At 38.8% G+C, this 13,614-nt stretch overlaps 1 protein-coding gene across 1 annotated transcript in view; it reads left to right on the plus strand.

The window, feature by feature from the left end:
* The window catches only part of FBN1 (fibrillin 1), a 159,931-nt gene that overhangs the window by 91,130 nt on the left and 55,187 nt on the right, over positions 1 to 13,614 (plus strand). Inside the window, 11 exon segments of the mRNA XM_052809134.1 lie at positions 2,317 to 2,442; positions 3,105 to 3,224; positions 4,175 to 4,312; positions 5,299 to 5,349; positions 7,952 to 8,077; positions 8,910 to 9,134; positions 11,003 to 11,128; positions 11,221 to 11,349; positions 11,857 to 11,982; positions 12,119 to 12,244; positions 13,169 to 13,291. Of these exon segments, the coding sequence (XP_052665094.1) occupies positions 2,317 to 2,442; positions 3,105 to 3,224; positions 4,175 to 4,312; positions 5,299 to 5,349; positions 7,952 to 8,077; positions 8,910 to 9,134; positions 11,003 to 11,128; positions 11,221 to 11,349; positions 11,857 to 11,982; positions 12,119 to 12,244; positions 13,169 to 13,291 (1,416 nt within the window).

The raw sequence follows: 13,614 nt of genomic DNA on the forward strand, positions 1-13,614 counted from the left end.
CCTTTCTTCCACTTCTGCACTGGTGCATTGTTCCAGACCTCCTTTGCACAACTAATTAGAAATTTCTTCTGGTTTCCTGTTAAAATTTAATTGTGACCATTTTATTACCAGTTGATGTTGTACTAATATTATCCTTTGACTTAACACCATGTCAGCACTTATCCACAAAGTATTTATGAAGAATCATCACATCCTTTCTCAAACTCTGTTGGCTAAACTATCCAAATCCACACTTTCAGTCTTTTCATAAAAGCAGAGGCTGCAGTCTTCTCTTGAACACAACTGATCTGACCAGTATACAGTGTTCTGATGAGGTCTGACCAGTGCCTTGTATAGTGGTGCCAGCAGTTCTCCATTGCCCCTAGGAATATCCTGCCTAAACTGTTTATAGAGTGCATTCGTCTTTTCTCAAATACATGTTATACTTTGCAGTCAAAGTCAACCTCTAATTGGGAGTTACATCCAGAGCTTTCTCTTCTCGATAGCCTTCAGCTGATGAGTTCTGGTTTATAGCATATTATTGTTATTGGTCCCTAATTGCACGGGTTTGGTCATTGGTGATTATATTTCATCTTATTTCTCTCATTCACATTGTCAAGATTAATTTAGTCTTGCATGATTCTCTGTACTGGTAATAACTTCCAGTTTAGTGTTGTCCACAGTTTTTGATCCCGTTCATTTTTTATTTCTGCATTGCAATGAATATTTTATAGGACCAGTCCCAAGACTGATCCCTGAAAGGCATTGCTAATATCCTCTCTCCATTGTGATTACTCCCCTTTTTAATATACCCTACTGTAATCTGTCCTTCAGCCAACTCTGGAACCACCTTAAAGTTCTTAAATTCCTTCCTGTTATCTCCAGCTTACATAATAATTTTATTTGGGTTCTGTATTCTCTACTTAAACCTAAATAGCTTAAGTCATCTGTGTTATCCCAGTCTAAACTATCCACTATCTTATTTTTAAAAAAATAGGAATTGATCTATCTTTGATAAAAGTCATGCTGTAATTCATCCCATTTTCCCATTTGCTTCTTTGCCTTTAATTATCCATGTCCCATTTCAGTGTCTGCCTGTAGCTTATGGCATCCCTTCTTTTCTCCCTATCCATCTGTGAGCTTTCCAGCTGCTCCCCAGCCCACCCTGTTGCAGCCCACATCCATGCTCCATCACAGCTGTTTCCCATTCTTCCATAATGTTCCACCTGGCCCTCTCTCAATTTTTCTGAACTCCTGTGAAGCTTCCCACACAGTCTGTTTTATTCTACAAATCTCCCTGCTTTTCCTAGCACTTTTGCTGTTCCCAGCTGCTGCACTGACCCTCTGAGTCTTTCCAACTTCTCTCAACACTTTCTGAGGCCTCTCTGACTTAGCCAGTTGTTCCTGTCTGCTCTCGAGGTCTCTCCTGGTCTTCACCTGCCAGTTATGGCCCATTGCCACCTTCTTGCAACTTCTCTCTAATGACCACAGCTCTTCCAAAGATTTCCTAAGGGCTCTTGAAATTAAGCACTAGCATTTCTATTTAAATTTTTCACCTCTGAAGCAAGTGTAGACTTGCATTGGCCTTGTTAACCATAACGTCTAAGAGAGTTCAGAGCCAGCTTGGAAAAAATGGTGATTTAAAGACCAGGATGACCAGCAAACCTTTCCAAACCAATCCTCTCCTCGTTTCTTTCATGACTGTGGGGGCTGCTGTCCATAGAATCAGAGACTGCATAGACCTATTCCACAATATAGGCAAGATGAAAGTGTGATTCCCAGCTTTATTTTGAACCTTGGTGTGGCTGTCACATATTATGAATATGTGTAGAAAGGAAGTACGAGCTCTTATAAAAGCAAAGCAGCCTGCTAAAGAATAAAGCTCAGGAAAAAGTGAACAAAAATATACAGAGAAAAGTGGGGGCGTTTATTTTTCCCTATTTAAATAACAAAATTAAAATGTTAATTTTTCTCTAGGTAATATTTGTGCGGTTTGAATTCATGTAACTATTATTGTTTCCATTAGTTTGATGATAGTTTTCATGAAGAAGGAAGGTGCAGTAAGTGGGATCTTCAGTATTAGTTTATTTGCAATGGGCATTTCCATTTGAAATTCCAAGCCTGTTGTCTACTAAAAGAATCTAGAAATCTTTTCAGTGTCTTTCAAAAATGGTGCAAGTCATGTGTGTGAGTATTCTCTCTCTCTCTCTCCCCTTTGTCTCCTTCTTTCCACATACACAAAATCTAATGAAATATGGCTGTTGGGAGGGAAGTTCTGCCCTGGCTTCTGTTCCAGAAATGTTTCCTTTCTTAAAAAGTTCTTGATTTTCATTATAGACATTGATGAATGTGCACTGAACATGCTGCTTTGTGACAATGGGCAATGCAGAAATACCCCTGGAAGTTTCACCTGCACCTGTCCGAAAGGATTTGTATACACTCCTGACCTAAAGACATGTGAAGGTAATTGGCAACACTCCATTTCATCCTAGTTTTATTCATTTGGGTTGTTCTCAGATTGTGCCAGAAATACTTTGAATCTTGATGAGGATATAATGTGTAGAACTAAAAAAAAACATAAAGAAATTATATGGGAAAGTAGGGGAATGAGGAGAGACAAGGCCAGAATGAAAGCATTAGGTAACCTCGGGGAATAGCCTGTATTAGGTCTGTACTAGCACTCTCCTTACTGACTACTACCAGTGGGCCCACACTGTGCCAAGGGTGAGAAAAACTTGAGAAGAACCAAGTTTTACAAATCTGTTGTCTTGTGTGGATTACAGAGCCCGACAGCTCGTAGTTTGAACCATTTTTGAGCCATAGACAGGATGTGTATCAGATCATTTAAACAGCATGGTCCATCCACACAAAGCAGGGCAATAGCTGGATATCACTGAAAAATGAGATGCTGCTTCCAAGTTCAACGTAGTTTTGGTACATGTGGTAGTGTGTCATTAGGACACATGCATCATTAGTCTATTGTGAAGAGTTTCATAATAGAAAAAAAGAGTATCAGGAAAAGTGGTCATGAGGAAAGCTGCTTCCATTTTTCCCTAAGCTGAAAAAGGCCATATGTATTTTTGTTAACACTTCCTGGCACTAATGGCAGTGTGTTTCTCTTCTAGATATTGATGAATGCGAATCTAACCCCTGCGTTAATGGGGTGTGCAAAAACACACCAGGCTCTTTCGCTTGTGAGTGTTCTCCTGAAAGTACTTTGGATACAACCAGAACCATCTGCATAGGTATTTATTCTTCTGAAGATTTTATGTTTTCTGGATAAAAATGTCCACTGACATACAAACATTGTACACCAAGTTTAGAAAATATTTTAAAATAACTTGTGTAGATAAATTTGGTAGAAAATGTTACAGAAACAATGTTAAGAAAGTGTTTTCACTGTTACTGTGGGCACATAAAGTGTGACTAGTACTTGGGAGCATGGTGTGCTTCTATGTCAAATTTGAGAGAGAGAGGAAATTTTTTTGTAACAAATACAGAAATGCTAAGACTACTTCTTCAGGACTATGCTCACCCACTTAATTCCTCCTGCAAGAGGGGTGGACATGTTCTTGTTAAGATCTGCTCTCTGGAAAGGCCAGTTTTCTGTTTGAGATGGAGCACGAATAAGTTGTGTACAGTCCAGACCAGCTCAAGAGTAGCCACAGACAATGCTGTGACTCAGATACTCTGTGGACTCATAATTTCTTCCCTTACCTGTTCTGGCAGGACGGGAATTTATCGCTGTTGCCTAGTCAGTGAGGAAAACTGTGGAACTATAGTTCTGTCTGATCCTTAGCTATCTCCTGCCACTCCCTATATGGGAAGATCAGATATCCAGACTGGGGGATCTGGTGGATTAATGGAAGATCTAGAATGGGTTCACATCTACCCTGTTCTTCTGCATGTGCTTCTAATCTGAGTCATAATAAATACAATGACTCAGATCTTGAATGGTGTTGAGATATTTCCTGTTAAAGTCAATAAGCATAAACTAGGATTTGCAAGGGCTCTGTGCTAGGATGATTTCAGGCTATAGTCCAGCATAGAGAAGGATAAATTCAGATCTGATGTGGTAAGTCATAATGAAAGGATGATTCTTTTTCATGGTTAAATTCAAGTGTGTTTGCAAATATATTAATGTATAATGCTAAACAATCTGCAGGACAATACATTGGGGTTTTTTTCTGTACAGAAACTGTTAAGGGTACCTGTTGGCAGAACATAGTGGATGGAAGATGTGAAATAAATATCAATGGAGCAACTCTGAAGTCCCAGTGCTGTTCCTCACTAGGTGCTGCTTGGGGAAGCCCGTGTACACCATGTGAACGAGGTAATGCTGTTCATTTTCCTCAGGAACCTAGGATTTTTTCTATTCTGAGGTTGGTCCAGATTATTGTCATAGAAGTTTGGGCACAGGCTAGACAAATAACTTTTTCTATTATCAAGCCCTCATTCCTTACTCAGTCTGAAAAAGAGAAGTCTTAATATTTGAGAGGTAGCATGTAGCTATAGAAGGTTCTAACTCTGGATTTTATAGAAAACATTTTACAAGTTTAAATTCTGAAGGGAAGGGACCACACCTACAGTCTGTAACTTTAGCATGGTTTGTCATCATTAGTGATCTAGAGGTCCTAATGATGTAGCAATAGATGCATGTTCCCCAGAGCTCCCAAGAAAATGTTTGCAACAAATGGATCTTTGGTGTGGTAATGGAGGGAGGACAGGGAGTAGCCCTTGTTATTATACTCTGTAGATTAACTGATGACCTAGAGAATTATATGGTTGATCAGGAAATGGGTTGAAGTCTCTGCATATTCACTTGATGATTAGACTGAACTGTGGGATGAGCTGGGAACTCAGGGATGAGCTGATGAATGCAGAAATGTGTGTGGGTTGTTATATCTATATGCTGAAAGCTGCTAGTTTGCTCAAATCTTTAGTTTAATTCATCCTGTATATCTTAACAGAATTATTCCTCATCCATGTGTGGTAAATAGGGCTGTAATGTGCTGTGATCAAGTTGAATGAATTAATTTATATGAATGAAGCAGGAATCATACAACCACTTTGGGGTTAGCTAGCTAAGACACATGGGAAGCAAAAGAGGATAATGGCTGACACTCTATATAGAGTTTATGTAGTTGCCCCATCTTATCTCTTTATTATTTCAGAAAATACTGAGATACTGTCTAAGCACTCAGACTTCTCATAGCAGTAAACTCTAGATAATATTTCACATGATCAGTTTTGCACAATAAGTTAATGGTGAGTTTTGGACTGTAGCATTCTAAAAGTTCACTTTTGTTTGTTTTACAGACCCAATATGTCAAAAGGGATATTCAAGAATAAGAGGAACATTGTGTGAAGGTATTTATTGTTGCCTTAACGTGAATCAGAGCTTGAATGAAAAAATGCCAGTGTTTTGATTTAAGTGGTTAATTTAGCATAGAGGAACACTATGCCAAATTCTTACCTCGTGTAGTTCCACTGACTTCATTAGAGTTATGTCAGGGATGAATTTGGTTTCAGTTTGTTTAACTTTCCTACATACTCACAGTTTATCTCAAAGTACACACTTGCAAATATAGTGTCTACCAGTATAAGGAGATGGTTCTCTCTCTTCAAATCCTGTTAACTGAGTAACCTATTTGGGCAAAGTATGCATCTTATATGTTACAAAACATGGCATTATTGATACAGTGGTATGACAAGCCATTACTATGCTTTAGAAAAAGAATGTTTAAAGACTCTATTTCACATGAAAGGTTTTTGTTTGCTTGGGTTTTTTTCTTAACTTCGGCTTTCTTCCATGCAACATTATATGAAATCTGACATGTTCCAAAGCATAGTTTCATTGTCTTAAAAAAAAAAAAAAAAGGCATCAGGACACAGTTAAACTTTGGTTAAAGAAAAGGTTAGAGATTTTTTGAATGTGTAGCTTTTTGCTTAGTATGAGATGACGCTATACTATTCTGTGAGAATTTAAGGTCCCACCCTATTTCATCTTCATTTGAATTGATTTGAACCCCTGGAAAAGTACTGCATATTTCCATAATATGCAGAAGCTCAGAGAGTCTCAAACTGCTGTGGGTCATCCTGACTGACAACATCTGACATGATACTGCAGTTAAAATATTTTTAAAAAATTACTCCCATATGTAGCTTCCATAAAGAAACATTGTTTTTTCCCCTTAACAAAAAATAAAATAAAACAAAAACAACAACAACAAAAAAGGAACACCCTCACACATATTCTTTGCTTTCCAAATGATGACTGAATACCTTGGCACGTCTGTGCTGCAGACCCACTGTACATAACTTATCTGACCTCAGCAACACTTTCTGGAGTGTGTAAGTGAAAGAAAAGGAGGGAGAAAAAAGTGGCCCCACCTATCTCTCTTCACAAGGAAAGTCTTAGAACATTTTCAACGCTGCTGGGATGGAAAGTTTATCCATCCAAGATGTAGACATAACTGTTTTCAGCATTTCCTTTACCAGCATTTCGGATTACATCTATTACATGCTTTAATCTTCCTCATTTCAGTGGGACCTGGATAGCCCCAGATCTTGCAGAGTAGTTTCCTCTGCTTTTAACTTACTGAAGCCATATTTGAGTTTCAACCAACATAAGCATTTTTCATGATAGGGGAAGATCTCTAGGAAATTTACTGGCAAGTGAGAGACAGGACAAGGGAGTAAGTTTAGTTCCCAAGAGGTGATACTCAGTTCTCCCATACACAGCCCATGTAAATTGAGTGATGGACCTTGTGCAAGGAAATAAGCAAACTAAATTGGCAGTGTTCCTCTGGTTTATGGCTGAGCCCTGGAGTTGTCAGCTGGAATATTGTTCACAGGCCATGAACTGTGTTTCAGTGGTTTCTAATAGTCCACTGGCTTTACTTCCTGCCTTCCAGTCATTATGGACCTTTTATTTATAATATCTGTTCAAGGTCAGGGGCCACTGATGTTCCCCCCACATTTATCTTCTACCCTGCTCCATGCGGTTTGAGAGCTGCAGAGTCTGTTCATGCGAGGAGTTTTGTCTGGAGGCCTAGCGAGTCCAACCTATCCACTTCTTGATTACTCTATACATGAGTGTTCAGCTATAGGTTATCAGAGTCATTCTTTTCTCATTTCTTTTTCTTATCATCTCCTGTCTTAAAAACTGTCATGCTTCATCTTTGGCCATATTTAATGCTAGAGGCTTTTTCCTAAAGGCAGTTGTGAAGCATATGCTTTTCACAAAGGACACCGGTGGGAGGACCCCACACTTAGATTACTAAACATTTATTTACGCTCAGGCCAAGCTAACACAGTTAATCAAATTAGCCTTACCCGAAAGTGCTAAATTTGTCACCTAAATATAGAAATATAATCTTTACTTAATGAAGTTAAACTCTGTGTGCAGTCATAAGGAGTTTATTTTAATCTATATAAAGTTACTAATTGTTGACAAGGTCATAGGGCCAGATTTCAAATGGTGGTATAGTTTCCAGACATGCAAAGGTGTGCCTGATATGACTCAAACATTAAAAATATAAAAATTAAAAAAAACATAAAAAGTACAACATAACTTAATCTCATTGGAATAATGCATAATCTCATTATGCACTTACCTTTGTTTTTCTTTGTGCATTTGCTTCAAAAATCTGGCCCACAGTGAGTATGAAAATTGATATAATTTTTAAATGCCCCTCCCTTTTTTGTTACTTTTGAGTTTGATTTCAGTATATGTAGGAATGGCAAACAGTAACATGTATTATTTCTAATCATCAGCGGGTTTCTGTGATTGTTCTGGCTGACTTGCATAGGAAAACCTAAATATTCGGGATTTTGTCAGGCCACGTAAACTGCTGTGATTTTTGTATTTTATCCTAAAAACCAAACATTAGAATGTTCATATTTTTTCTGATTTGTTCATGTTTAGCATGCTAGTGATTACTTTTATTCACATTTTGTTTGGAAATAGATGTAAATGAATGTGAGGTCTTTCCTGGAGTCTGTACAAACGGGCAGTGTGTCAATACCTTGGGATCGTTTGTTTGCCAGTGTCCCAGTGGAATGACTTTAGATGCTTCTGGACGGACATGTCTTGGTAGGTATTAATTCCATTTACAGGTCTACTAGGAAAGAGCAAATCTATGTGGTAAGCAATGTTTGTGCTACATGTTTTCTTACAAGTAAGGAAAATTATTTTTGTCCCCATAAGTAATTTTCAAATGGAATCAATCAGGAACATGAACTTAGTTCAACTGGAATATGAAGAGACTCCGATGGTAGTAGCTAAAGCCCATCACCATCTGCTAGCTGGTGAATAGCACTGATTTAGTTCCAGATTGTTCATCTGACACATTCCTACAGATCAGCTGTGCTCTTGGAACATTTCATCCACAGCCCCCCTGAAATCACCAGGGTTAGAAAAGGAGGGGTGGGGATGGGACACCATTGTGGGCTGGGACTCAGGCGTCTGAGGAGGGATGTGGTGTCCCTAGCCACACTGCACACCTTAATGGAGAGTGCAACAGAATATCAAAGTTTTGTATGCTGTCCATCCAAAGCACCTTTGTCCCTTTATGACAGTAAATGCCTAAGATTTGTCTCAGAACAAGGCATAGCTTATAGTAATTAAAAGGCCTTGTATAGGCATGGTAAGCTGGAATGCTTAAAATTCTCTTCTGATCCAAAATTTACTTCAAGTGTTGAGCACCATTTTTCAGAATGGTGCTTTAAACTTACTTCAGCTCTTAATTTCTGAGTTTAGCATTAATATTTTGCTGTTAGAAATTATGCAGTGTGCTTGGTACACTCCTCTGAGTCCACAGAAACGTGGAGCAAACTGTCCAGTGAAGGGATTCTGGAAAAAGATTCCTCTGCAGTGAACTAAATTTTCTCTTTCTCTCTCAACATATTGTTCAATTGCCCAACAGACATTCGCTTGGAGAGTTGCTACCTGCAGCATGAAGATGAGCAATGCACCTCACAAATACCAGGCCGACACCGAATGGATGCTTGCTGCTGTTCAGTGGGGGCAGCATGGGGCTTTGAGTGTGAGGAGTGCCCTCTGAAGGGATCACCTGAATTTGAAGCTCTTTGTCCAAGAGGATCCGGGTTCTCTACGAAGATAGAGATAACTGGGAAACCTTTCTCTAAAGGTGTGTGATTCATTTGTGGTTCATTGCCAGCAAATCCTTCTGGCTTTTCCTTTTACTCTTTCCTCAGACAATTCCTGTGGATTTGAAGATTTCAGTCATAGTGGGACACTTCACTCACCTTAAGGCACATTTGAAAATCCAGTTTGATTTCATGGAAACTAAGGCCAGAATAAAACACAAGATAATTCAGTCTGTATCACAGACCATTAAATACCATATAATATTGCAGCTTCAAAACATTAAATTTGTGTCTCTACTAGTGTCATGGTTTAACCTCAGCCAGCAACTAAGCACCACACAGCCACTCACTCACTTGCCCCCACCCAATGGGAATGGGGGAGAGAATCGGGGGTTTAGGGGGGAGTAAAACTCGTGGGTTGAGATAAAGGCAGTTTAATAGGACAGAAAGGAAGAAAATAATAATGATCATATGACAATAATAATAATAATAAAAGAATTGGAATATACAAAACAAGTGACGCACAATGCAATGGCTCACCACTTGCCAACTGATACCCAGTTAGTTCCTGAGCAGCAATCCGCCCTCCCCAGCCAACTCCCCCCAGTTTATATACTAGGCATGAAGTCATGTGATATGGAATATTCCTTTGACCAGATTGGGTCAGCTGCCCTGGCTGTGTCCCCTCCCAACTTCTTGTACCCCTCCAGTCTTCTTGCTGGCTGGGCATGAGAAGCTGAAAAATCCTTGACTTTAGACTAAACATTACTTAGCAACAACTGAAAACATCAGTGCATTATCAACATTATTCTCATATGAAATCCAAAACATAACACTATATCCCAGCTACTAGAAAGAAAATTAACTCCCAGCTGAAACCAGGACAACTAGAAAGGTTAAACTGTGCCTGACTTTGCCTCCTGTGTTGCATCTAATGGCATCTCTGGCTGATGGAATAGCTTTGAAAACCTGGCACCTCATGCTACAAGAACTGGAACAAACTGAGCAGTCAGCTTTGAATGAGCAATCCTTTTTACCTGTGCAGGGTGCAATAACTTCTAATTCTACTGTGGAGCAGGCAAGGGAGGGTGAATAATTTTTGGAATTTCTTGTGGAGCTACTTGGACAAGTAGGGAAAAATGTTTCCGGTATGATAGCTCAAATCAGCAGAATTTAATTTACTGTAAACCAAGTCTTGTTATGACTGTTGTTGGTAAACTTCCAGCATTAAATGGGAATCACACAGTGACACCCTAGCAGCATGTGCTGAAAGCCGTCTTTCAGGGGTTACCAGTGGGGTTAAGCTGGACGATGTCAGAAGCACAAATGAATGTGAATATGTTTATAAAGAAAGCCAGTTAACCAAACCCTAAACATTCTGAAGTCTGAAAGGAGGGGAAAATATATATGAATGACAATTGCTGTTGTTAGTTTCAGCCTTAGTTTTATAAACAGTTACTAAGCCATTAATTATTCATAAAGAAATGTGACATGTGCTTTTATTTATGCTTGTTATGTTTTCTGTGACTCATGGAAGTCACATTTTTTTCTCAGAAAGCAGAAGACAGAGTGGTTCTTTTGAAAGCTCCCTTTGCCTTTGTAGGTTTGATCCTCTGTCCACTGAAATCTTACTGTTGACTTCGGTGAGCTGCAGATCAGATCCTGCAGGACAAAGGGGAGACTAACAACATTTTATGGCAGAAAGTGCTCTTGGCAATTCCAGTGCAGAGTGCCTATATGGTTGGTTAGGTGGAAGTCAGTACCAGTTTATGTAGTGTGGTCTACAGTTTTCCCAAAAGGAGGGGTCATTACCATGAGAAAGGATGAGCTCTGAAGTCGGCATTGTTCTTTTGTGCACTCTTTTTGTATGAAGTGATAACATCATATATCCTTACTGTTTCCTTTTTAGATATCAATGAATGTAAAATGGTCCCCAGTCTTTGTACCCATGGAAAATGCAGAAATACCATTGGCAGTTTTAAGTGTAGATGTGACAGTGGATTTGCCCTTGATTCTGAAGAGAGGAATTGCACAGGTAAACTGCATGGATGTCTCTCTCATAACTTTGATTTGAAAAGGAAAAACTGAACTCCTCTGAAAATACTGTGAATGTGTTTTGTGTTACAGATATTGATGAATGCCGCATCTCTCCTGATCTTTGTGGCCAAGGCATCTGTGTCAATACTCCTGGAGACTTTGAATGTGAATGTTTTGAAGGCTATGAAAGTGGATTTATGATGATGAAAAACTGCATGGGTATGTTTTTTATAGACTTTAGATGTGCATTAGTATGCTATGTGCTAGTATGCTATACATGGTTTATTTTTTGTTTATTTTGTATTTTCTTGAAGGTTTGATTGCACCTAGGTTTAGGTCCATCTCATTTTGTGAGTCTTATTAAAGCTCACTTTAACTTGATTTCCACCCCAAATGTGAATTCGCAGCTTCTGCAGGATGCCAAAGCATAAATGAGCAAGGTTCAGGATTATAGGATGTTAAATTTATCCCCACAATCTCCATTTTGCTAAGTGGGACACCATCCTGAACTTTGAGGTTAGAGTAGATTAAAATTTAGAAGCCTTTTTTGAATTTATTTTATTTTTTTAATTGCACTGACGTGTAAGGGATGACTAGGTGTAGGAAAGGCTCCAGAACCAATCTAGGCAGATGGTGCTGTGATGGGTAGCAGACTATGGGGAGGGGTGGACTGCTGCTGTGGCAGTGCTGGCCCCTGCAGTGATGTTCCTTGCCTTCTCCCCACAGACATCGACGAGTGTCAGCGCAATCCCCTTCTCTGCCGAGGCGGCACCTGCATCAACACAGAGGGAAGTTTTCGGTGTGATTGTCCTCCAGGCCATCAGATATCGCCAAATATCTCTGCATGTATAGGTAAGACATGCAGGCAAAATCAATATTGTGCATAGCTTTTTATACCGCTCTTGTGCTGCAAATGCATTTACAATGTTTGCTTTAGCATCATTTTCATTCAGACCTAAAATGCATTCCTCTCTTTCTTTTGCAACAGACATTAACGAATGTGACCTAAGCACCAGCCTGTGCCGAAATGGACATTGTGTCAACCTGATTGGAAAGTATCAGTGTGCTTGTGACCCTGGGTATCAGTCCACACCTGACAAGTTGTACTGTGTTGGTAAGGACAAAATGTACATGGGTTCTCTAGCGAATAGGGAAGATAAACCACTAATAATTGATTCCTTTTTAGTAGTTGTTAAAAGATATTTAGTAGTTGTATAAAGACATTTTTAACTGTGATTCAAAAATCTAGTACAGTCTGTCAAAACAGTAGGCAAAAAAAGAAAATGTGCACATCTATTATTGTGAGGAATGAATGAAATTATGGCAGTGCTACAGTTAACTGTGTAATAAATTGTTTTCTCTAGTAAATCAATAATGATGCATAAAATAGCATACTATTTTAAATGGCCTAAGACTTCAGACTTTGATCATTAAGAGGGAATATACCTTGTTAAATCTTGAGTTCTATGTTTTATTAAAAATCAGCGATCCTGACAGACCGTGGAGTAGAATGTGGTTCAATTGAATTTTTCCTAATTTGGTCTGGAATTCTCAGAAATATAGGGCCTTTCCAGTAAGTATTTCCTTAAAGCCATGTTTTGTAAATGACATTTAGCTTAAATCACATATTGTGCACTCTTTTATATGCCTACATTTTATTGTGCCACGGAAATACATGAAAAATCCACTGGCTTTATTTCTGCCTAGTAGATAAGTTTTTCCCTTGATCCTTACAAAAACTTTGTTGCCCTCATGATGCTGTGGTAACCCAACAGTGGTATTTTTATATGCAGAAAGAGAACTGCAGAGGTATTTGTATGTGCAGTCAGGTAATATCATCTCTTTTCCTCCTTGGTTTGCCTGACATCCATCCCAATGCCTATACTTGCAAACACTCGAATGTTCAAGGAGTGTGCAGATATCAAGTGTAGATTCTGGATTGATGCTGTTCTGGGAAGCTGACTCAAAAGTGTGTCCTTGAAATGTGCTTTAAAGTAAAAAGTATTGTGGGTTTTAACTGTAATTTTCTCCTTTTTAGATATTGATGAGTGCAGTATAATGAATGGTGGCTGTGAGAACTTCTGTACAAACTCAGAGGGCAGCTATGAATGTAGCTGTAAACAAGGCTTTGCACTCATGCCAGACCACAGGACATGCACTGGTAAGGGAGGTTTGGGGAACTTTTCCACTGGAAGGGTTTATTTCAACAGTTTAAAAATGGATCTTCTTTTTAAGATTAAAGCTATTGTAACAAATATGCTGGAAAAAAAAGAAGTAATTAATGCATGGAAAATGAAGTTCTTTTTCTAAAGTAAACATCTCCAAAGTATCAGAATTGGACAACTGTAGACTGAATTGCTTTGAAGGGAATTGATTCTTCATAATTTCAGAAAGTGTACAAGTTGATTCTGAGTTTTATAACAAAAAGCTGTAATTTTTTCAGTGGGAGATGAATTTTCTCCTTTAAGGTACTATATTAAATCC

This window comes from Harpia harpyja, chromosome 14 (assembly GCF_026419915.1).
Source record: "Harpia harpyja isolate bHarHar1 chromosome 14, bHarHar1 primary haplotype, whole genome shotgun sequence".
Taxonomy (NCBI): domain Eukaryota; kingdom Metazoa; phylum Chordata; class Aves; order Accipitriformes; family Accipitridae; genus Harpia; species Harpia harpyja.